The 22,687-nt window shown below is 44.3% G+C and overlaps 2 protein-coding genes across 4 annotated transcripts in view; one reads left to right on the forward strand and one right to left on the reverse strand.

Annotated features, from left to right (window-relative positions):
• The window catches only part of URB1 (URB1 ribosome biogenesis homolog), a 55,425-nt gene extending 45,374 nt beyond the window's left edge, over positions 1-10,051 (reverse strand). Inside the window, exons 1-6 of the mRNA XM_074146791.1 lie at positions 9,916-10,051; positions 9,454-9,593; positions 7,934-8,085; positions 5,753-5,885; positions 3,525-3,621; positions 1,935-2,020 (exon numbers count right to left, since the gene is read on the reverse strand). Of these exons, the coding sequence (XP_074002892.1) occupies positions 1,935-2,020; positions 3,525-3,621; positions 5,753-5,885; positions 7,934-8,085; positions 9,454-9,593; positions 9,916-10,051 (744 nt within the window). The remainder of the gene's footprint in view (positions 1-1,934; positions 2,021-3,524; positions 3,622-5,752; positions 5,886-7,933; positions 8,086-9,453; positions 9,594-9,915) is intronic.
• A 9,797-nt stretch (positions 10,052-19,848) lies between these two features.
• EVA1C (eva-1 homolog C) overlaps positions 19,849-22,687 on the forward strand; it is a 41,461-nt gene continuing 38,622 nt past the window's right edge. For 2 of the 3 annotated variants that reach the window (XM_074150745.1, XM_074150760.1), the window contains exon 1: positions 19,871-20,118. In XM_074150745.1, coding sequence (XP_074006846.1) covers positions 19,992-20,118 — 127 coding nt within the window. In that variant the 5' untranslated portion in view covers positions 19,871-19,991. Of the gene's footprint in view, positions 20,119-22,687 lie in introns of all 3 variants that reach the window. The other variant, XM_074150752.1, reaches the window with a different exon arrangement.

The following is a 22,687-nucleotide window of genomic DNA, read 5'->3' on the forward strand; positions in this document are numbered from 1 at the left end:
AAAAAAAACAAACAAACAGACAACTCTTTATTTACTGCAAGTTATCACAAAATAATGGCAAATTAGCAACATGATTCATTCTTCTAGTACACACACAGCTCACTCTCCTCACTAAAGCAGACAAAAGGCTCTGCAAGTCCTGTTAACGCTTCTTTCACATGCTCCTTCTCCCATCTTGATATGGTTGAAGCCATAGGACTCTACACCAACTTTTGCAAACACTGCGTATGCTGAACAGGATAGACTTTCAAGTTGAAGTAAAGAGCACAGAACATATTTAGAGTAGCACAGCCACAGACTAGGATCATGAGAAACCTGATGGTAGAGATGGTAGAACCCGCTACAAATAAAGTTTGAATGAGAGGGGAAAACACAGTGGAGGAAATTCTCAAAAGTTCTCCTACTGTTTTCTCCGGTCCTCATGTTTTTAATTCTCATTTTCCTGAACTGTCGGAGTCATACAGCGTGTTAGGTTTCATCAATAATGTAACAGTACATAATGTATGATTGCCGCACGGGAAAATCTTAATTTAGAAAACAAGGCTTCAAGGAGGTTTATTTTACATTTAAATGCCAGGCTTTTTCTTCTTCTCCCAAAGTTATCACAATAGAAAAATTAAAGAATATTTTCAGCTTTCAATTGTCAGTTCTGAAAAGCCTGAGTCTGAGGTAGGCTCTTTGGTTACACTCTAAATTTGAAACTATGTTTTCTTTGCTCTCAACTGGTCATACAACAGCTTGTGCAACATTGCGACAGTAATTCAAAACAGATCCAAAAATCACGGGTTGTGGAAATAAAAATATTTTTTAAAACATTTTTATAGAAATAAAATAAATATCTGGTGCAGTTGCTGTACTCACAGCAGCAATAAGCTGGTGCATCACAGTGAAAGAGGCACGGCTGCGCTCAGAAGCTAAGGAACAACAGAGCACAGGAAAGGCAGTCAAGACTGAAGCAACTCTCACAACTATCAGCAATTCCTGCTTTCAAGTTTTCTGTCTCAACCCTGCTATATCATGGGGTTATTTCTGTCTGCTATGAAAGAATGAGAAAAAACAACTTCAAAGAGGAGCAGGCTTACTTCCCCAACAGTACTTTCTGACAGCAGGTGGTATGCGCCCTTCCTTTTTCACAAAAACTTCTCTGATTTTGGGAAGATAATTTTATGATAAAACTTGCCTTTTCCTCTACCCCACCAAGAAATACCTTTGACTGAATGTACCTCCTGCAGCAGAAACTTTACCATCCTAACAGTAATCAAGTCCAAAGACCAGCTAATCAGGACCACAGGATGTGGCCCAACATAACCCTGCCAAGACTGGTTGGGGAATGGTACCCCACAGCCTTCAACTGCAACCAGACAGCTCTAGAAACCCATTTCATGGCACGGTCCCCATACTAAAAAACACACAAAATCCTTTTTCTCCTGGAAAGAAGACTGTACGCCATTACCTAGTTCAGAGCTAACAAACCTAGTCAAATCTAGCTGACCTCCTCTTTTTGGCATGAGACACATTAAATGCAGGACCAATCTTAGTGTCACTGGAACAAACTAAAAGACTCCAGCTCTTTTGACCTTCAGGCTTGGCACTGATGCAATCGCAAACCATGAAACAGTGGGAATCTGTTGGACACCACACACTAAAGATGAGCCAAAATTAGCATCCAAGTACAAGCTATGCAATGACTTCCTTTAAAAGATGGCATTGGAAAAGCATAACAAGCTTCAGTCCTGAAACAGTAATACGGCAAAGCTATCAATCTTCAATATTATCAGTAATGGACACACTGACAAACTTTCAGCAGCAGCAGCAGCAGCGCAGTGCCAACATCTTAAAGAACTGTACAATTCATGGAAATTACTGCAAGACTGTTTGCAGCAGCAAAGAAAATAGAAAACAAGAGACAATGCAGTATCAAGGGTGTATCATACCTTTGTTCTCAGTGTGGAAATTAGAAGATTGACAGTAGAAACTTTGTCTTCCTTTATTTCAGAGCGAAGAATATTTGGAATGAAATCTAAGAAGACATTTCAAATGTGAAAATGTGAAAGCTATTTTCATACTAAAATGCTCCAGGGAATTCATACCCATTTCTCTACAATGTCATATTATTTACCTTGCTGTTATATTTAAGGATGAACCAAATGGCTGCAATCAGAGTTCAGGAGGATAATGTGTCTGTAACTAAAGTGATGAAGGAGTAATGCTGCCAAACCCACTGTCATCATAACTAGCTAATTTGCCAACTTGATTATTAACACTTACTGCAACAGCATCCGTCAACTCCAAATGTATTTCAGGCCCTAGTGTGCTATGCAGTACTTAAACTTGAGTAAATGCCTATCCTTTCCATTGAAGGACTCACAATTGTTTCACTGAGTGACTCTCAAATATTTGCAGGTTACTTCTTCAACCATGTGCATCATCTTTTGGCTCACCTGTGCATCCCAAAATTAGAGAACTTCAGTTTACAGAGAATTTCAGTACCTTAACAGGGAAATGAAAGCCAGCTGTGCTGAGTGGGTCTAGGTGTGCACTGCCATTCCCTGTTCTGGTAGAACGGAACAACCGCAAGCAACTAAAGGAAATCAGCAGCCCCCAGGGTAGCATGAACAATAGAAGTACATAGTTATGGCCTGTTCTTACTCCCTCACCATAAAAGAAATTAATTGCTGCCAACTGATGACTGACTTTTTTTTTTTTAATGGTATTTCTAGAACCTTTCTGAATTCTTTCATAGCCTTACCAAGGGTTGCAATTCACAACTTGAGAATCAGCAGCAGTAGGTTTCAAACCACTAAAGTCAACAGAAGTTTTACATTATCTTCAGCACACAAGGGATTAAGTATTAATCAAGTGTACGTAAGATTCAACTTTCTGGATACTCTTCTTTGTCAGTCCAGTGTGACCCCCTTCTCTAAGAGACAGGGATGTAACATATTTCCAGCCTGCACTCCCGTGTAATGCCTCCATAAAGGATGCAAAGGACATTAGCCTGATCTCCTGAGTCATTGACAAAAAGCAGTCTAATGGAGTACACAACAGTTGTCCTGCATGAGGATAGAAAATACTAGAGTATGCACAGCCTTTAACACTTATAAAATATTTTTTAATGCAACATATCCACTGTTACTGTATCATTAGCAAGGCTGGAGGCCATGAAGTTTTCTTCTGTTTATTGAATCTATGGCCTCAAAGTCATATTACATTTACCTTTTTTACATCTGTGCCACCAATGGCTTCCTAGTTCTGCACAGTTTTTGCAGACAGCAAACATTATTCTCAAGCAGAAGCGGCACTCACTGGAATACTGAAGAAGTTTAAAGCTTTTCAGTTAATAAGATTAAAAATAAGTATTTTGTATCTTATTAGTGCTGTTTAACTGGTTTACAGTCTGAATTAGCTCTTATTTCTCACATTTCATATATCACCTATAAAAGACTCTGCCTTAAAAAAAAAAACACAACCAAACAAACAAATCAAAAAAACAAATAAAAAAACCCCAAGCAATTGCAAAGTACCTTTTAATTCCAGGACCTGTGTCAAGATTGCATTGTCACCAGCAATTAAAAAGGAGAGAGCAAACTGAATATAAGCCATACGGACATCAGGTCTCCCCTAGAAAAGATAAAAGGCACTGTTAGCACACAGATTGTACCCAACTGCAAAATTAATACTGCAACAATTGATTACAAGTACTATAAACAGGTAAATTAAACAACTTCCATAAACATGTTGCATATAGCCATACACGTATTTACGTGCAATAGATCCACAGTGTATTAATTTGAAAAACCTCATGAGTTAAGCAGATCACAGTCTGTTAAAATTAACATCAAAAAGGAAGGTGTCTTAGTTCGCATATTTTTCAATTTTCAATATACAAGAGAGGCCGTAAATAAAAAAGAAGAAAACATTAACAGTACTTTCATGCCAAACCCTTGTACACAGATCACCGAACATCCTCACTTCTGCACCACTTGGTACACTGAAGAATACTCAAGAACAGTAAGGGCAGTAGTGCTGCTGCAACTTCTTACTATACAGGCTTCCAGAGCAGCACCAGTCTTGGGGACCCCTGTTGCTCGTTGCCATTTTTGAGCTGCAGTGCATTACACCCGTCCCTCAGCTATCACAGCTGCTCATGCGGCTACCTGGGTCACACAACTAAGACTGGCTAAACAAAAAAAACCTCTTAAAAAAGGGACTAATATGTTATAAAACTACAAGTTCAGGCACAGCGGAAGTAATGAAAGCTTTGCCTAGAAAAGGATCGTAGGATATGAACACGATTTGTAGTTTCTTTGAAACCTACTGTGCAAAAATTGTTTCGTGTAAAAATGCCTGAAAGAAGGTAGTGACTAGGCTAAACATAAGGCAGAAGTGACTCATGAAAGGGTTGAAAGAAGAAATAAAGTGAAAGAAAGGAGATTTTGCTGTACGCTTTGGGCCTGATATTTTTGTATTAAAAATTCACCTCTAATAGCCAGTTGTGACATAATAATTTCACTGCAAGCTGAGCAAGGATAAGATCTTCAATCCGCTTCTGGAAACTTTTTTCCTTGTACTTTACTTGCATATCTAATAAGCTTGTGGTCAAAAGACTACCTACATCCATGCACTTTAATTTAAGGGGTGGAGGTCCTCCTAAGGACATGCAGTAAGGTGAAAACCCATGAAATCTGACATTCCCAAAATTGTTAATATATAAAGCAATCAAGTAGAAGGTAAAACAAAAACACACACTTTTCTCCACAAAACTACCTTTTACAGTCTCATTTGTAACCACAGATGGCACAAACCCAACACAAATGTACAAGCTTATTCTGCAAGTCATCTTCAAAAACTAGAAACAATCTATCAGCATTGAAAATAATAATGGATTTATTATACACTTAAATTTGGAATGGAATATAAATATTCTTGTTCTGAAACACTGGTTCAGGTCAACCCTGATTATTTTTAGCAAATGGAGAGGAAACAAGAAATAGTTCCTTTTGGAAAAAGAAGAGTGACTTTTTCTACTTCGTTCCATATCCTCCTTAAGGATTTCCTCCAAGAGACTGTTTAAATCTCCTGGTTATATTTTCAAACATAATTACTCTGACCATACTAGTACTGACCAAAATCCTCTCCCCACTTCTACAACTGCAGAACCTCCATTCATTTCAGTGGACCAAACTGCAATCCACACATTGGAAAAAAGACTGAGCTCTTCCCAAACGCATCACTGAATAGTTTGCAGAAGCTTACCGTCACTTTCACTCCATTTTAGACATTAAAAGGGTAGCCCACAGAAATTATACATTTATATTCTACCACAGCTTATTAGAAACAGACAAGGCACTTTGATGTTTTGCAATAAATTCTACAAAGCAGTGTGAAATCAAGGTTACCCGGAGGAGCTCTGCACCTTCACAAGATGAGAAAAACCAGCACAGGATGGAAAATTAAGCAAGCTATACCTCAAGGGTGCAGGCCAGCTCTCCCGCTGTCACAGATAATTAGAAACATCCCCTGGGGATTTCCTATGTACGTAGATAGAAAGCTCTTGCCCCATAGATCAGTTCTGCTGCCAATTAGAAACAATCAAGAAGCATTTCAGCCTGACAGGACAGGAAGGGTTAAGTTCTTGCAGAAGAAAATATGGCAAAGAGACTCTGGCAACAGCTTAGTTTTAAATACTTGGCAGAGGAAAACTGATGGAGCCAATGAGTAGCATGTCATGGCACACAGCAGTTTAATTTACCTTCTTACATCTTTTTTTCAATAATCCAGGCAGAAACTTATTATTGAAATCAAAATGGCTATACACATCCCTTGCTGAATCTGGCCCCTGAGCCACCATTGCTGATAAAAGGGTAAGGCACACTCGGCTCATCCTAAAACGAAAGGCAGAGAAAAACCTGCAGGTTATTTCCAAGATGACAGTTACACAACCAATCAAATAAAGAGATTAAAATTTAAAGAAAGACCTTTTTCCTGTAAAGGAAATTATCCCACTCCACCTCCAAAATCCACCCAAGCCTTCAGGAGTTTCAGGCACGAAGTAGTTCTGAGTCACTCCCAACACAAGCAATCAAGACAGCTGTTAGGAAAGTAGCCCTGGTCATGCAAAGCTCTCACTGCAGTTGATGGAGCTTTGGTTGAATATGTGACCAACCACTTTAATGACCATCACAATACAGATTTAGACCAAACACAAATTATTCCATCATTCATAAAGAACTCTGATCTTCTTTGTGAAAAGCCTATTTCTACAAGCATATTTCTTGGACAGACCCCCCAGTCCTGCAAATGCTTATGCACTTTACTGCCACAAGCAGGCCCGTAGGAGTCATAGCTGGTGCTAAAGTTAAGGACACACAGAGAGTAGGGCAAAGTTAAGAATGCATTTTTGTGTGTTTTAGCTGAATGGCAGAGGTTTTCTTCAGTTTAAGTACGCGGCATGGTCTTGTCTTGAAGTAAATACCAAGATCTACACTCAGTTTGATTCTTGCTCACTGACCGGGAAAATTTGTCTGAGAAAATAGAACAGGAGTTAAAACAACCAAAGCCATTATTTAGGCAGTGATAATGGCAACTGGGAAGGAGCGGAGAGGGAAGAAAGGAAAAGGGAACGCCTATGTATATTCTTCCCAAAAATTAAGCTGTAAAGAGAAGCTGAATATTCACTTTATTAAGTAGGATAAAAGGAAGAAAGTGCCAAGAAACTCCTAAATTCGTGGGAGTTTGCCATTTATTTCAATGGGAACATGACAGGGCCATGGGGTACAAGTCTGCAGACCTCCATCATCTGAATTTCCACTACCCATTAAAGGTTGTGGAATTTGTTCATCATGTTTCATTCATGGACAATCTGCAAGAAAGCCATGTGATTAAAGCAGAGATCCCATCTGGACACAACACAATAAAATCCCTTTGCACATCAAAGAGGTAGCACTGAAAAAGCAGTGCATATACCATCAGAGTACCATAAGAAATCTGCAGCCTTCTCTATGCAGGTTCTAGGATTTATCCAAAAGCTGTAATCTTTAAATGCTAATAAGAAGTGTAGATCTTGCATAGTTTCAAAATTTATTTACAATATACCTATCCATCTGTATTTGAGATTCTATGTACAGTCAGATCAACTGAGTAGTGCAGGAAGCGTGGTTGTGTCCATGAACTGGAAAGCAGAAAACGCTTTTCTAATTCTGGCCTCTCCAAAGACCGAAAGACAAGTCATTGGCCTTAGACAAGTCATTTGCAGTTTCTGTTCTTTTCTCTCCCTTCCTCCCAGGTTTGTATTAAAATGTCTCTGGCACTTGTAACTTCTTTCACCCTGTCCACAGAGCGTGAGAAATTGTTGTTTAGACTGGACTACCTGAGTGCTTCAATCGGTTTAAAATGGACTTAAATTTAAGAGACAGGAAAAGTTATAGAGGAAAAGCCAGTCTGAAAGAAAAAACTCTATTATAAGCATGGAAATCTGACTACAAAAAATACAAGGAAATAAAACACTCAAGAGCAGCTCTTTTTGCCACCACAAGACAAACTTCTCAGCCTCTGTGAACTACAAGAAAGCCTATTCCTTCCTGTTCCACGCAGAATGTTTCACTTCACAAACGGAGTAGCACTAAAATAATAGAACTCGATACCATCCACTTTACCTCTCACTAGGACAGACACAACAGATGAAAACTACGGCCTTCGGAAAGTATCATACAGCATTAGAACGTGTATTATATCAGAGCTTCCACCTTGCAAAGACTTCCATGTGCAATTATTTTATGAAATGTGGAACGGTATCATTAAATAAAGGTGGCTTATTAGCAGTAAGTCAAGCTGAATTTTGCAATGTCTTGTACACATGTGCAAGACTCAGCCTCTCATGATCAATTCAGAGCAACTGACAGAGATTCTCCACAGCTGTACAAAGAAGACTTACCTGTGATTTTCAGAATACAAAGCAGCATAGACCAGTCTCATGTAGGAATGGATCAACTTTTTGACTATGTTCATTCCCACAACAGAAAAATGGGAGAGGTCACTGGCCGTCCTCAGTAAAATAGCCTCTAGAGCTTGAAAGATTAATAGCATCTGTAAGATAACAGAGATATGTTAATATCTGCCAATATCAGGTCCAGCTTGAAATTATTAGCTGAGCAAACAGTAAAAACCACCATTTATAAAAAAGAGTAAGCTTTTCCACAAGAGAAACACTTCCACACATGAAATGGAAGTTAAATTCTGAATTCTCTCCCAGATTAATGCTTCCTCTTCTAAAGACTAGTTCTGAGAGTGCGAATTTTCAGGGAAGCCCCTATACAAATACTATATGAAAGACTAGAGAACCACAGGAGGTCAACTGACTCCTCCTTTTTTCAGTTGCTAAACTCATGAAATTCAGTAGTAGGGAGGGACAATCTCCACTGGAAGCCCAAGCCAATGTGCTGACTGAAGGCCTGGACAAATAAACCAAATGTGAAAAAGAGTTCCTCCTCACACCTGAATTGAGACCTACATGCATGATTCACCTCTGTATGCACAACGGCTTCTGTCGATGCACACACGGACTGCAGTGCAAACCTCAGCACAGGCTGACAGATCTTGAAAGTGCTTTTCAAGCTGGAGACCAAGGCCTAGGGCTAATGAACCAGTACTTTAAGAGACAACTGCTAGTAAGTGCACAACGAAACAGCTGAAGAAAACCATCTTAGCTGCTCCAGTCTTGCAATTCATTCCTTCTAGATGAGACCAGAGTATACACAGCACTGGGACTGTATTCATTACAAGCATTAGCCCCTACCAGCAAAAGAATCTTGCAGAAAGCAAGAATACTGCGTCACTGGACATGATACAGGTCAACTTTACACAGACAAAAATGATAATCTAAGCAAAGACCAAGAACTGGAGGTTAAAAAGAACACCATCCAATTCTACGTTGTAAGCAGATTTAAGTTAATAATGCTGCTGCAGTATTCACAGTGAAAAGAGTTTTTTAATTCTTTAGTTCATTCATTATATTCTGATATGGAAAAGTTGGGTTCAGCTCAGGTGTGAAAAATGAGTCAGCTTTACCCGTGGCTTCCTAGAAATACTGATGTGTCAGGGAGACATCTAGTTATCTAAAAACAATTACTTTCACTTGACTATTTTTCTTTTGTTTGCTTAACTGCTTCCGCTATTTGATAAATGGGGTTTGGTAACATTTAAAGAACCTTAACAGTTTGATTTTGGCAGAACTACGGGTTGTGTGTATCATTAAACCCAGGAACATCTTTGCACTGAAGAGGACATTCCTCACTTGGTCAGTGCTTCTGCTACTGTGACTTCCAGAAAAAAAAGAAAAAAAAAAAAAAAGAGAACAAAACCAAAACCAAACCCATACCAAATTATCAGTTATTTACACCAGAAAGCATTTGCAAGCTGCCAGTCATTACACCGTAACACCCACCACCAACTTACTTCACTTTCATGCTTCCTTTCTCCATCCAGGAGTTTGAATATTTCAGCGCACTCCATGGAAATTTTTACGTATCCTTCCACGACATCGTATATGTCAGGTGACGGCAACGTCTTCGCAACGGAGACGAAGGTCTCCAGACCTGCAGGGACAGAGTTTCATTCGGGGAGCCACCGCCTCGCCCCTGACACGCTACGAGCCGCCCCCCCCGGGGCCCGGGGACACGCCGGAGCGGCCACCCCGGCTCTGCGGCGGGCCCACGCTATAGTAACAGGAGCCACCATCACCATCATCCCCACGACGCCGCTGTAGGGACAGATGTCTCCGGGGAGCCGCTCCAGCCCCTGCTGCGCCGGCAGAGCACGCCTTTACCTCAAGTCCACACCGCACCGGCACGCCGGTCGCCGCCGCCGCCGCCACCCCCCGCCCGGCCCGGCCCGGCCCGGCCCGGCCCGGCCCCTCACCCTTCCTGGCGGTAGTAGGGTCCCGCAGCAGCGCCTTGAAGCGGGCGCCGTTGAATTCCCCCTCCTCCTCCTCACGGCAAGCTCGCTTGGCCGCCGGCGGGCCGGCCGCGGACACGCCGGGGCGCTTCGCCGCCATGCCGCTGCCGCCGCACCGCCAGGGCCGCCCCGGAAGCGTCCGTGGCGGCGGCGCCGCGCCCCGGCAGGAAGCGCCGGCTGCAGCGGCCTCCCCTCAGCCGCGGCCCCGCTCCAGCGAGGCGAGAAGGGGGTGACGGTGCTGCCGGCCCGGGGAGCCGGGCTGGGTCCGGGCCCTGAGAGCAGCGGGGCCGCGCCTCTCCCGCCGTGAGGAGCCGGGCCGTGCCGGGCCGCAGCGTGTAAGGGCAGCCCTCGCAGCCCCCCGCCCGCCTCGGGCCGATCTCCCTCCGTGAGGTTTCCCGGCCTTGCTGCACCACCCGCCTTTCCCTCAGCTGCCTTGCGGCTCGTACGGAGCCCGCTGCCCCCCGGCCTCCCTTTCAGGGCTTTCCAGGTGGGAAATGCCCACCGGCGTGGTTTCGTGAGGCAGCCGGGGGCACGGGGCCGCTCCCTTCTGCTGACGGGCTGTCCCTGTCCCACGTTTGAGTTGAAAATCTGCCCAAAATCTGCCCTGTGCGTGCGGCTATCGCTTGTTAGCTGCCCTCCCGGCAGGGCATCCAGGCCCCAAAGTGAAAAGCAAAGGCGCTTCAATAGGCGTGCATGCATAAAAGCATAAACTAGCCTTTGCGCAATGTGAGTATGTGCTTGGTTTTCGGTGTGATCGGTGCCCAAGCTGACTAAAAAGAGTTAAAAAATAGTTACCTGCACCTTTTCTTTCCTCCCGCTTCTCTCTCAGGATGCTTTGGTTGCCTCATTTGAAGTGCAGCCACACAGTCCCGACTGGTACCACTCGGGTGAAAGCTTCTGGAGCAGGGGAGCATCAAAAGCAGGTCTCTGGCACCCTGCAACAATCCATCATCCATCCCCACTCGCAAGGCCAGGCAGGTTTTTATCTCCGCTGGCATCACAGTTTCACAGAGCTGCAGTCCCGTGCAGTCCTGAACCAAGGAGACGCAAACTTTGGAGTGGAAGGGGAAAGCACGGGGTGCCAGGAAGAAGGGAGGGGAGAGAACTTCTCCAGATACTAGCAGAAAGGTAAAACAACTGCCATTTGCAAAAAGCAATAGTCATAAACTGCTTTCCAATTAACAGGCCGTGTTTCCGTTACATTTTTAAATCTGTCTGGTTAAAGTGTCTTATAGAAACACTAACAATTACAAACAAATAATACAAGGGTGCTGGTTGCCTGTCAGCCTGCGAAGCGCATTACTCAAGGCTGCCAAATATTGTTCTCTAGACTTAAATTGAACCCAGAGGTTTTGCTTTCAGCAAGAGTTTTCCCAGAAGAGTCACAGCGATAAGGAAGAATAGAAAAAGTCTTGTTCCAACAAACTGTGAGATATGAAATGCCAACAGTTGAAACAGTAGTGGAAGGTAAAGATGATTGTTATATTAAGTCAGTTAGAGAAAATGAAAATCAAGTTAGAGGTCTACCCAAAATGGATTCTTTTTCCTATCTACAGGTAAAAAATAAAAGCAACATTAATATTTTTCTGTTTTCCCTGACGTGAGTTTCTGTTAAAACTGTTTTTTTAACAAAATACTGTTAAAAAACAGTGATCCAGAAGAGGGCAATATTAACAGCCATTCTAAGACTTAGGATGGACAAATGCTCTAATGTTGGTGGAAGATGCTGTAGTATTTTGAGAACAGATGGTGGGGTAAAATAAAAGAAGGTGAAGTTAGAAGGCACAAAAGGGTAAAATAAAAGGAGTACATGAGACTGGGGAAAAAAAAGGGTGATGGAAATCCTTTGTTTCAAACTTACAGTTTTCTTCAATATTAAATGAAGGTATGCAGATACACAAATGCATTTGCAATTCCAGAAAATGGGGGGCACATAATATGGAAAGTAAATAACATTCTCAAGAGGGAGTTGTTTTGGTTTTGAGGAGATGAAAAGGAAGGCTAGAGCTAGCAGAACTGAAAATAAATTATTTAACACAGATTTAAAAGACTCAAGGCACCCATACTGATATCTTCCAGGTAAAAGTCATAGTTGTCAGACTTACAAGCCTGATCACTATCATCACACCATATTTCGTAGACTATCTAGTATAAAAATATTACTGCAAAATGCTAGTGAAAATTATTTTAATTTCAACTTTAAATTCAATTTTTCTCTCCCCTCACTGCCTGAGTAGGTGTCATAGACTTTAATAGTGATGGTGAGGAAGACTGTGAGTTTCGTTTCAGGCCAGATTACTTCCATGTTCTTGCCATAGTGTACTTTGAAGCCTGTGTCCTTTTCTTTCTCTATTATACCTTTGACAATTTTCCTCCTCCAAGTCGGTTTTTTGGCGAGCTCCATTCCTGGAGGCCCAATGGAAGAATGAGACATCAAGCTCAGACAAAGTTCATCTGCTCTGTTGTGCCTACATGTTTAACAGATGTAAGCAGTGAATGAGTCAATTATTAATTTGTGAGCTGTACCATTTTCAGTAAACTGAAATAAACTTCTGTGATTCTTGCCAGATGAACATATAATCATATCCAAGATACACATCGCTCCTTTGGCATTTGCAAGTCTGAAAAATAATTCCTCATCCCTCGCATGAACCTTAGCTCTCGCCCTTGTTCAATGACCAGTTCCAGGTACAAAACTAATCGATCCAAATGACCGTTCCTGCATCAGCCATAACCTGATCACTGAAGCCTTTACTGGCTTGAGCAGTATCTAAAATAACAAGCCCCGGCCCTGCAGTACTGCCTAATTTGCCTTTGTATCCCAAACTCGAACATTATTCCTCACTCTAGGATCCTTGCTCATGCAATCCTGAAGACAAAATCTGTTTTGGCAGATTAGGCCACTTCTTGCCCAATAGCTTCATCAAGGCCTATTTTCTGACTTCAGCCATAAACACTCCTGTCCCGCTCACCCAGCCCCTATCTCTAGCCTTTAGCTATAGCTCAGCAATCCTTGCTATGCCAGCCCTCAAGCTTTAAGTCTGTTGATACCAATTTACATCATTCCCTAACCATGCTCTGGTGATCCTTACTAAACTCAGCCCGATTTCCTGGCCTGCAACCTCACACTACAGATGAGTGACTTTCCCTATGAGTAGGGCTGCTGGCAGACCCGTACCTAAACAAAGCTATACAGACCATGCTAATCCCAGATCAGACTTGACCTTTAAAACCACGGATGTTCGGTTTAGTGGAGCCCCTGCCAGTTACAGTACCACTGCACCACTACGGGTCTCAGTGGTGGTATCACTTGATGGCCATACCTGATCTATGATCCCCTACTCAACACTAATTTTCGTCCAGAGCATATAGGAAATGCACTAGTTTCTTATCATGAATTTTTCACTTGATGTATAAATTGATTGTAGAAAGCATTCAGAGGGACTGAATTTCATAAAATCACACCTTCAAATCCACTGTTCTCAATGGCTTATAGAATTATTTCATAGAAAAGTTTGCTTCAGTTTTTCCCAAAATTTCAAGTTCCTGTGTGAGATACAGCTGTTTATCAGGTCTTTCCTCTTTCCAGCCTTTGACACCTGAGGCATGGGGTCACAGAGGGAGAGAGGGTGGATGCTGCCAAGAGATGGGCAAAGTGTCAAGACCACTTCCTCAACACAGCCTCGCGAGAAGGGAATATTCCCGACACAGCCCAGCACTATCACTTACTCGTCATCACGTGTCCAAATGCCCTGTGCCCCGTACTCCCACCATCCTCGCTCTGTGCCAGCTCACACACTTGGAGATACAGACATTGCAGAGCTTGAATTCCAGAAGTTTAGGAACAAGGGGTCTGGGTAACGCACAAGAACAGTGTATGGACTCAGGAACTGGGTAGGGAGGCTGGGCTGAGGCAATAACCCTGGTGAAACTGCCCTGCAATGCCAATGCCGCTCTGGCATAAGCCATTACAGCAATTTAGTAAAACCATCACTTGTTTTGCTCTTGATGCTGAAAAACAAAGTCACCCCTCCTCCTTCAGTCCCTTAGTTATTTCAGCTGGAGCAGCACTTCTCTGAATAGCTAAAAGAGTGCATTTTAAAACCCGACTAATGCCAGGTTATCTTCCCTACCATTACACTAGAGCCCTATCGATATCAAAGGACCTAACTTGCCTGCGGCGTCAGCAGTACAAACATGCATTAGCACCAGGGTTTTGAGCCAGAGCATGGTATGAGTCGGCAATCAGGCTGCTTGCCCAGATGCTGAAGATGGATGGAAAGATCAGAAAAGAAGGGAAGGGGACAGAAGAGCGGGAAGGTCAGTGAGCAGGCTGGGAAGAGCTAGAGGAGGTATAAGCGGAAAGCAGCTATGGGTATGTACCTGCAATAAACTGAATAAACCCTTTAGTTCAATGTACAGAACAGGACCTTTCACAGTATGGGATAGTTACATCCAGAGGTGGAAAAAGTGTATCTTCCATGCATACTGAAATCCTTCCCACCTTCTATACGTGGAATAATCTTGAACTGTCATCAATCCCAAGTTAGTTTAACATAGTCACTTAGCATCTCTTCAGAATTTACCATGAAACCCTTATGGTCCTGAGAGGAAAAGCAAGCACTTAGAAACAATGCAATGTTAATTTCAGATTTTGTTATTTGCTCCTAATTTTGGGGTGCTCAGGTTGAATTAGTGTGAGGTCTGGATCTCAAAACTACTAACTCCTACTGATTAGATATTGATATGGGCTGCTTTTTTCTGAAACACTACCAGTTTTGCATGCCTTTGCGTACCTAACTTGGGAGACCTTGAGGCCTGATTTTCCAAGGCTTTTGGAAAAGCCACTGCTTTTTCAGTGCTTTGACATTGATTCTGTGGCTTTAAAAAGCTGTTGTCTTGAATTTCAAGTACACAAAATCGTTAGTCATTTTGGAAAATCTTAGCCTAAATACATATTAAAGGAAAAACAGTGACAACAACCAGCCAAAAGGCAGGCTCATAAACCCATAATAAGGCACTTTCACAAGTAAACAGGCTGATTTCCAAGACCATGGTCCACTGAGCAGCTCTGTCCTATTGTCCTTCCTAAACTGGGAGGCAAGGTGCATAGTCTCTTCCAGTCTGAAGATTCATGTTAGGAAGTGACCAGAGATGACTTAAGTGCTTTAGGAGGGGAAGGACAACAAAGTCAGGACCTTTTTCTTGGTGCATTTGTTCTTCCTCCACCTTAGGTCTCTTTTTTTTTCTCTTGTTTCCAGCAGTAAGCTGTGTGAGGTGGGGCATGCCTCTTACTTCATGTCTATACAAGTGCCCAGGTGTACTGCTATAATCTGTATACAGGAGAGGTGCCAGTAAAACTGTCAGCGTTCAGGAGGATAAGGAGTGGTGACCTCTCTGCTATGTGTGATGAGGAAGTTGGAATGAGATTTCCTTCAGATGGAATGAAACATGAGCAGAGTGGTTTTATAAACTTCATATGTTACATCTTACTGCTTTTTTGGTGAAGTGGACAGGGTCTTTATGATGTTCTGACTAGTTTGGCTAAGAGGTGACTATGCAGGAAGTAGCTTATGACCACTGTCATGGTTTGGGTTCAAAACTTGCTAGCTAACTTCGCTCTCTCTGAGGTGAGTCAAAAAGAATGGCAGAAAATAGCAAATACTTCCCCTCCTTCTAAACCTGCTGGGTGAAGTACTGTACTCTGTATTCATTCAAACTTCTGCTTACATGCATGAGAATGTTTCCTAACTACAGCTTGCAGAATTGGTCCTCTCAAGTTCAAATTACCGCACACTTGAAGATCTTGTTAGGGCTTAAAATCTGTAGCACCCTGTGAGAACTTACAGCTTCCAAAACATATTTAGAATTGAAAAAAATACGAGAGAGGCTTCTCTACCACTACTTTCATTCTTGTATCCATAGGAATAGAGGTTGAATTGGGAAAAATGTGCTATGTTATTTTAAACAATTGCCATATAGTGATTACTGTAAAGCATGTGCTTTGTTTTAACCGGACCGATACTCATTTCCATAGAAACAGAGAGAGGATAGCAGCCCACTTGTTTGAACTGTCTTGTAGATTGCATCTGTGTCAGAATGCAAGAATATAAAGCATTTAAAGATGTGGGAAAAGCCTGGGTTTTGTATTTAGATTTTTTGTTTTACCCCCAAAAGCTGTAGAGGACATTAGGGAATTTCTTGGAAACTTTATTCTGGGAGAAGAGAATGAAAATGACTATCAGCTCCCGATAAACTTATTGGGGAGAAAAGAGGAAGAAAAAGCAGTAGGAGGCATAGTGGGGAGATGTGTATATATCTGTGAAAAAATATTTCTGAGATTATGTATTTATGATAATTTTTGTTACTGTGCTATAGATCTTGTTGAGATTTTTTTACTAATAGAAAATTTTAAGCCATCTAACTCAACTGTCTTCTATTATTTCACAATGTTTGTTTATTTCCTAACTGACAGCACTAATTTTATTTGCATTTCCATACACTAAGCCATGATATGAGTTTCAAATTGGCAGTTTGGCTGAAGTTCAGAGAAAAATGAATAATATGGAGAAAAAGGAAATTAAGAGCTCAGATTTTGGCTTTGCCCTTGCAAAGCTTCCATGCAACAACACAGTTCCTGCATTTTTGACACTGTGAAATGATTTCTTTCCTCCCCAAGTTCAAACGAGAGAAACTGTTTGAAGCAGACATACGTCTAGCCTGGATTCTAACTTACAGGCTTTCATTTTTTCTTTGGGGAAAAAATGAATCTCACTCCTGTTGCTAATAAGGAAAGGCCAGAGCTGAGAGATTCTGTAATTCTACATGCTGAACATGTCTGGATTAGTTATATTGTCTTCCAACTATTGAGAATTGCCAGCTTGTAGAAGCTGCTTTCAAGGCTATGGCAAAGAAACACATTTTGCTTATCAGGATAAATAACACTTTCTCCCTTCCTACCTTTGTGTTTTACACTGCTGTCTCTAAGCTTACTATTTAAGGACTATCCATAGCAGGGAATAACAGGGATCACCAAAAACATTGCAGATTTTAGGTTAATGTTGAATAGAAAAGTAGCCTCCATTCAGGTAAAAAATTAAAAATCTCAATGCCATTTTACTGAAAGCATGTCTTCAATTCCTGTTGGCTGCAATGTCCGTAAGATGCTCTTCTCCATAGGAAGGCATCCCTAAAAGGCAAATATCTACACATAGAAGCACCCAGCTGCCTCTTGTGTTGTTACTCAACCGTCACTGCTTCACCTCCCTGGAGGTTACCTACAACATTTTGAACCTCTCCCAGTTCAGTCATTCCACTTGAAAACTGCCTTTGCCTTTGGGTTATACCCGCACAGTGCCAAAAGCATACCAGCCTCATTCCTGCACCACTGGTCTTTTTCATACAGCACCACAGGCCTAGAAAAAGCATTGTTATCTCATTGAAAAGAGAAGATTCACAAATTTTCACTAGGCAAACAGTCCCACAGGATCTTCTGATTCAAAGCCTTTCAAGCAGAAGTACAGGATATTTCTCAGTCATTTTCAGTTTTACGTATTTGTCTGCATTCATCGTGTACTTGTCACAGATCTATTGTCTATTCAGAGTCACACACAGCAGACTGAGTTGCCATCCTTGACATCTGTGTTCCAGGGACCAATGAGCAATTCAGAGGAGGAGGTGACACCCTTCCCATTAGAGCTATAGCAGGTGGCCTGAATATGAGATATCTCTCCATTGAGTGTATAGGGAGCGAAGGTCTGGCATCCTGAAGCCAAAGATCATCTGACTGCACTCACTTGAAGTTATGGTAGATATGTAGCTATGGTAGACATGGCAGGTATGAAGTTAGGCAGACAAATAAGTTCACCGTAGTCATCTAAACACTTTTCTAGAAGATCTGAGTATGGCCCTCAAATGCTTTCTTTTATGGAGGGGTAAAAATTTGTGCTCCTTATAACATTCCCCTGGCATTCATTTCTGCCTTTGGTGGAACTGACCTGTGGCAGCAAGTGCAGAAGTGCCAGATTAAATGACCAGGTATGGCAAGGTCAAGGGAAAAAATGAGAGCGGGTAGGAGACTCCCACAAGTCTCCTTTCAGTACCACAGTCAGAAGGCACGGCGTAACTGGTTCAGTTCAGAGGCAAACACTGTCCTTATCTGAAGTAGCCAGAAGAAAGAGCTTCACACACCTGGCAGAGTTACTGTTATCTCTTCCCATCCGTGTTTGCAGTTGCAGATGCTTCAGAGCTATTCCATTTTATCCTGTTACTTCGGCATCTTTGATCCCATTTATCAGAGTTCGGTAAAATTTAAAGGAACGTCCCTGACCTCAGGCAGGTTCATGTGAAACCTGGTTTGCTCTTATCTGGCCAAGACTAAGGAAGCATGACTATAATGTATGTGTTATCCAGTTGTTGTTCTGTGTGTGAAGAGGGAGAGGGTGAGGAAAGAAAGTAAATTCGGAATAAAACATGAAGTTCAAGCTGGTCAAAGTTCAGTGTAACCTCCAGAAAGAGGCTCCAAAGTTTGGAAATTCAAAGCTGGACCTCATCCAACTTCAGTTGGAGCAGGAGGAGAGGAAAGGATTTAGCAGAATTAATTTGGTTCCGTCATCTCTAACCTACTCACTCATGGGTTTTTTTTCAGGAGAAAAGAGATCAGTGTGAACATGCATGCCAGGATGTAAACAGCTAGATGTTCTTGCCTACCTACTTTATACCTAAGCACAACCCCAGGGCAGGAGGTGCTTTCATGCCCCGCTTCCAGTGTTGCTTCTAGGCTCTCTTTCCCAAGGGCAGCTGTTACAGGAACTAGGAAATGAGTGTCCTGATTTATTCTCTTTAGTCCAAATTATAGCTCCAAATTATGTTTGAAGGTGGCTTAGCAGGTTGTAACAACAATTTGTTTGAACTTCCCGCTGGTTTGCTTTCCAGGCTTACAAAAGATTTCCGAGAACAACATGAACTCTCTCAAAGTAACTTCAAGATGTTTTCTCACTTCACAATGAAAGCTTTAAGGAAGCCTACACACTTCAAACTCAGCTATGCTGAACTACGCCAGTCTTAAAGCTAAGGGCTGCGATAAGGTGTTGTCAGGCAACGATACGAGGAGAGGAGACAGAGGAAGGGAAAGTTTCTTTTGCAACATGGAAGAGTCAGAGCCATTTCTTAACACAGCTGTCTGCCCACTGAAATCCCTCACCCAGAGACCCTGCCAGGCGTAGCTGTCAGCTGGGTTTCCCCCCGAGCCCTGTGAGACCCTGTATAAGGGACCGGAGCCGGGCCGGAGCAGCAGACTTGGCAGGGTCTGGCATGCGGGGCAAGGAGGTCTGAAGGAGGGAAAGCAGGGAAGCGGTGCTGCGGGGGACAAGGAGTGATGGGGCGCACCTGACACCTGCCTTGGGGAAAGATACAAGCAGGGAAACGCTGTCACATAAGTCGGGGTGTGCGTATAAGTCCGTGACAGACCTCCAACCGCTGCCAAGCAGGAATGAGGGGGGAAAAAATAAGTTAAAATAAAGCCCTCCGCACGGGGTGTGAAGGCGATATCGTGCCTCTCCGCCAAGAGGGAGGTGCCGGGACCTCCAACTGCCCGGAGAGGGGTGGAGAGAGCCGGGGGAGGGCGGGCGAGGTGCAGCCGGCTCTGAGTCAGCCCGGCCCGCACGATGTGCTTTGAGGGCAGTGCCAGCCACGGCAGCGCCGAGAAGCCTCTTCCCTTCCCTACCGCACCCGCGGGCTACCCCGCGGCGGCGGCCACTCGCCTCCCGCGGCCCCGCTCCGGCCGGGTCACCCCCCCACCCCCTCAACCCCCTCAACCTCCTCCTCCCGCCGCGGCGGGGGGCGGCTGCGCTGCGGACTCGGGCAGGGCTGCTCCGCCCTCCTCCTCCTCCTCCTCCCGCCCGGTCCCGGGGCAGCCGGCGCTGCCGGGCGGCGTAGGGCGCCCGGCGGGCCGGGGGTTGGCCGTGCCGCCAGCCGGGGCCGGCTCCATCATGTGAGGCGGCAGGTCTGGCCCCCCGCCCCGAGCTGCCCTCTCCCGCACCATGAGGGACGGGGACGCGGGGCAGCACCCACGCCGGAGACAGGTAGAGCCCGGGCGGCTCCTCCGCCTCCTCTCCTGCCTGATCCTCGTGTGCGGCGCGGAGGTGGCGGCGCTGGCCGACTTCTCAGGTACGGGGCGGGAGGGCCGGGACCGGCTAACGGTCACCCGGGGAGGGGGGGGGCTGGGGGGCTGAGGGGCTCCATGGGGCTCGGCCGCGGTGGATGGGGGGCTCCGTGGGGCTCGGCGGCGGCCGCCGGGGCAGGAGGTGGCGGGCAGGGGGTCTGGCGGCGCTCCCTGCCGGCTGCCAGCCCTCAGGAGGGGACCCACCGTATCCCGGGGCTGCCCGCTGCCCGCCCTGCCCGGCCCGCTGGCGGACCCCGCCCGAAACATCTCCGGGAGCTGCGTAGTGACCGGCGAGCTGCCGGCACGCCGTGTCCCGGGGGCGGGACGCGGGCCTGCACCCAGGGGAACGAGGGGACGTGATTCAGATGTGCCGTAATCGGCGGCACCGTGTGAAGGAGGGGAGGAAGGAAGAGAGGGTTAAAAGGACTTCCAGAGGGGCCAGGTGGGAAGGGGCGTGAGGACTTGAACCGTGGGGTTTCTTCTCAGCTACGCGGTGGGAAAGCCATGCGTGAATGAGGCCAGGGCCTAACCAAAAAGTGCGTGGAAGTCCCTGGAAAGATTCCCACTTTCTCCCAGAGACTTGGAGTGGGGCCCTGCGCTGAGCCGTCCTGAGCTCCGGTAGCCAACAAACGCCACGCTTCTCTCCGCTGGGAGAGCGTTTCGCCTCGTCGGGCTGGGATGGCGAGAGCCGCTTCAAAGTGGGCAGAGGAGCTGGTTGTCATTGGGAAACCACGTACGTGACCGCTGCAGGGGTGCTGCGCCAGTGCAAAATGAAATGACTGTGGAAACAAGGGAAAGACATCCTTGTTTCCCGCAGAAAGCAGAAGCAATCTTTCTTTTCTGGTAGAGCAAACTGCACTTTTGTAATTCATCTTGTGCTCCAGGGCATCTCGCTGCTGTTAGGAAGTTATTTAGAAGAGCGGTTTCTCTCCTTTCTATATTTAACTGTAAGCCCAGCATATTCCTGGCAGTTGTAAGGTTAAGGAACTGCCTCTAGGGCAGAAAGAAAACCTTACCCTTAATGAACAGAGCAGAACTTTCCAAAAGCCAGCTGAGTGCACCAGAACAAAGTTAGTATATAATTAATAGTCCAAATGTGGTGTTATGCATATTAATAGAGTTCGTGTTAATACAGTTCAAAATGCTGGTGATGGTTCTGTAGAAACAGTTTTCTCAGCAATAGGAATATACAGTTTGTGATTTTATTATTGTGTCCAACTCTGTAAGCCAGAGCATTTCTAAGCAAGCAACCACCAAATATAAAGACCAGAATCACATACTTGGATAAACTACGTTTCTCCTATTGGATTCCTTTCACATGTGAAAGGCTTTTAAATGCTTGCTATCTCATTCTTCGGCGTTTTATTGGCTTAGCTGTTGGCTTGTTGATGTTAGTTTTGGAATCACACGGTAGTTCTCCACAAGAAAATAAAATAAATGTTCAAATTTTCCTTTTCAGATAGCCTCTGAGTTAAAAAATATCCCTCTAGTTTATCTAGGAAAGATCCTCTCACAAAAGTCCATTCACTCTTCAAATGAAGTTATTCAGATAAGGTTATACATTTCAGAAGTACAGCTGTATTCAGTATTCATTGTGCACTGTAGTTTCTGAATAGATAGAATGACCAAGGAAAAATCTCTGTCTCACCCCAGAGATCAGTATTTAAAATGTCATGCGGACAGCTCAGTAAATAAGATGTAGAAAAGAAAATCAGATTCCCAAATTCTTGCCAGACTGCGAAGTTTCTAGGCCTGAACAAATTCTGCTCACATTCACTTTTAACATGGAGATTTAATCCAGAATGACAGAAAAGACCAAAATGTTTCTGGATCCTTTTAAAAAAAGGTATCCAGAATGCAAGGAGAAGATTCTAGCTACTTCAGAAGTAGGTGCTGTGGGCCAGGAACTGTCAGATGTGGGATGATGCCCTGCAGTGCCATCCCCAGTCTGTTTAATACCTGTTGAAGAATTACGACAAGCTCCGTAGTAGCAGCTTCAAGCTGAGCTTCTAAGAGCTGCTGAATTTCCTTATTTGCTCCTTCCCTTAGCAGGAACAGCGACTTGATTTTTTTTCATAAGCTCTGCTGAATTTACATGAAAACAAATCTGCCTCTTTTAAAGGGGCAGCGCCTTGCAGCTGCCAAGGTGCCGGCGGCTCCTGGGGGATTATCCCGAGGGATAAGGAGTGGAGAGCTGGCTCCCCCTTCTTAACCCACCGCCTGCACTTTTACTCTTCTGGAAAGGGTCGGGTCTAACCCTGCCCTTCTGAGGGTAAAGCTTCCAGGCAGCAGGTTATAGATTTCCAGGTGCAGCCCGTGTCATAGCAAAAGGAGCTGAGATCTGCACCTGGAATGTGCCCTGCGCAATTTCACCTGGCACTGGGAATTTAGGAGTGCACAGAGAACTGGGAGAGCTGTTGCTTGAACTTTTCCTCCTTTCCACAGATTTCAGGCTTTTACACTCAGATTATCAGATATGTTCTTTTTTTGGGTCATTGCCTTTTCCACTCTGGGTGTTTCCAGTATCAGATCTCTACCTCAGCAGCCCAAACTCTGATCCGCTCTCCTTCTCTC

The sequence above is a fragment of the Numenius arquata genome, chromosome 1 (genome assembly GCF_964106895.1).
Source record: "Numenius arquata chromosome 1, bNumArq3.hap1.1, whole genome shotgun sequence".
Classification (NCBI taxonomy): Eukaryota; Metazoa; Chordata; class Aves; order Charadriiformes; family Scolopacidae; genus Numenius; species Numenius arquata.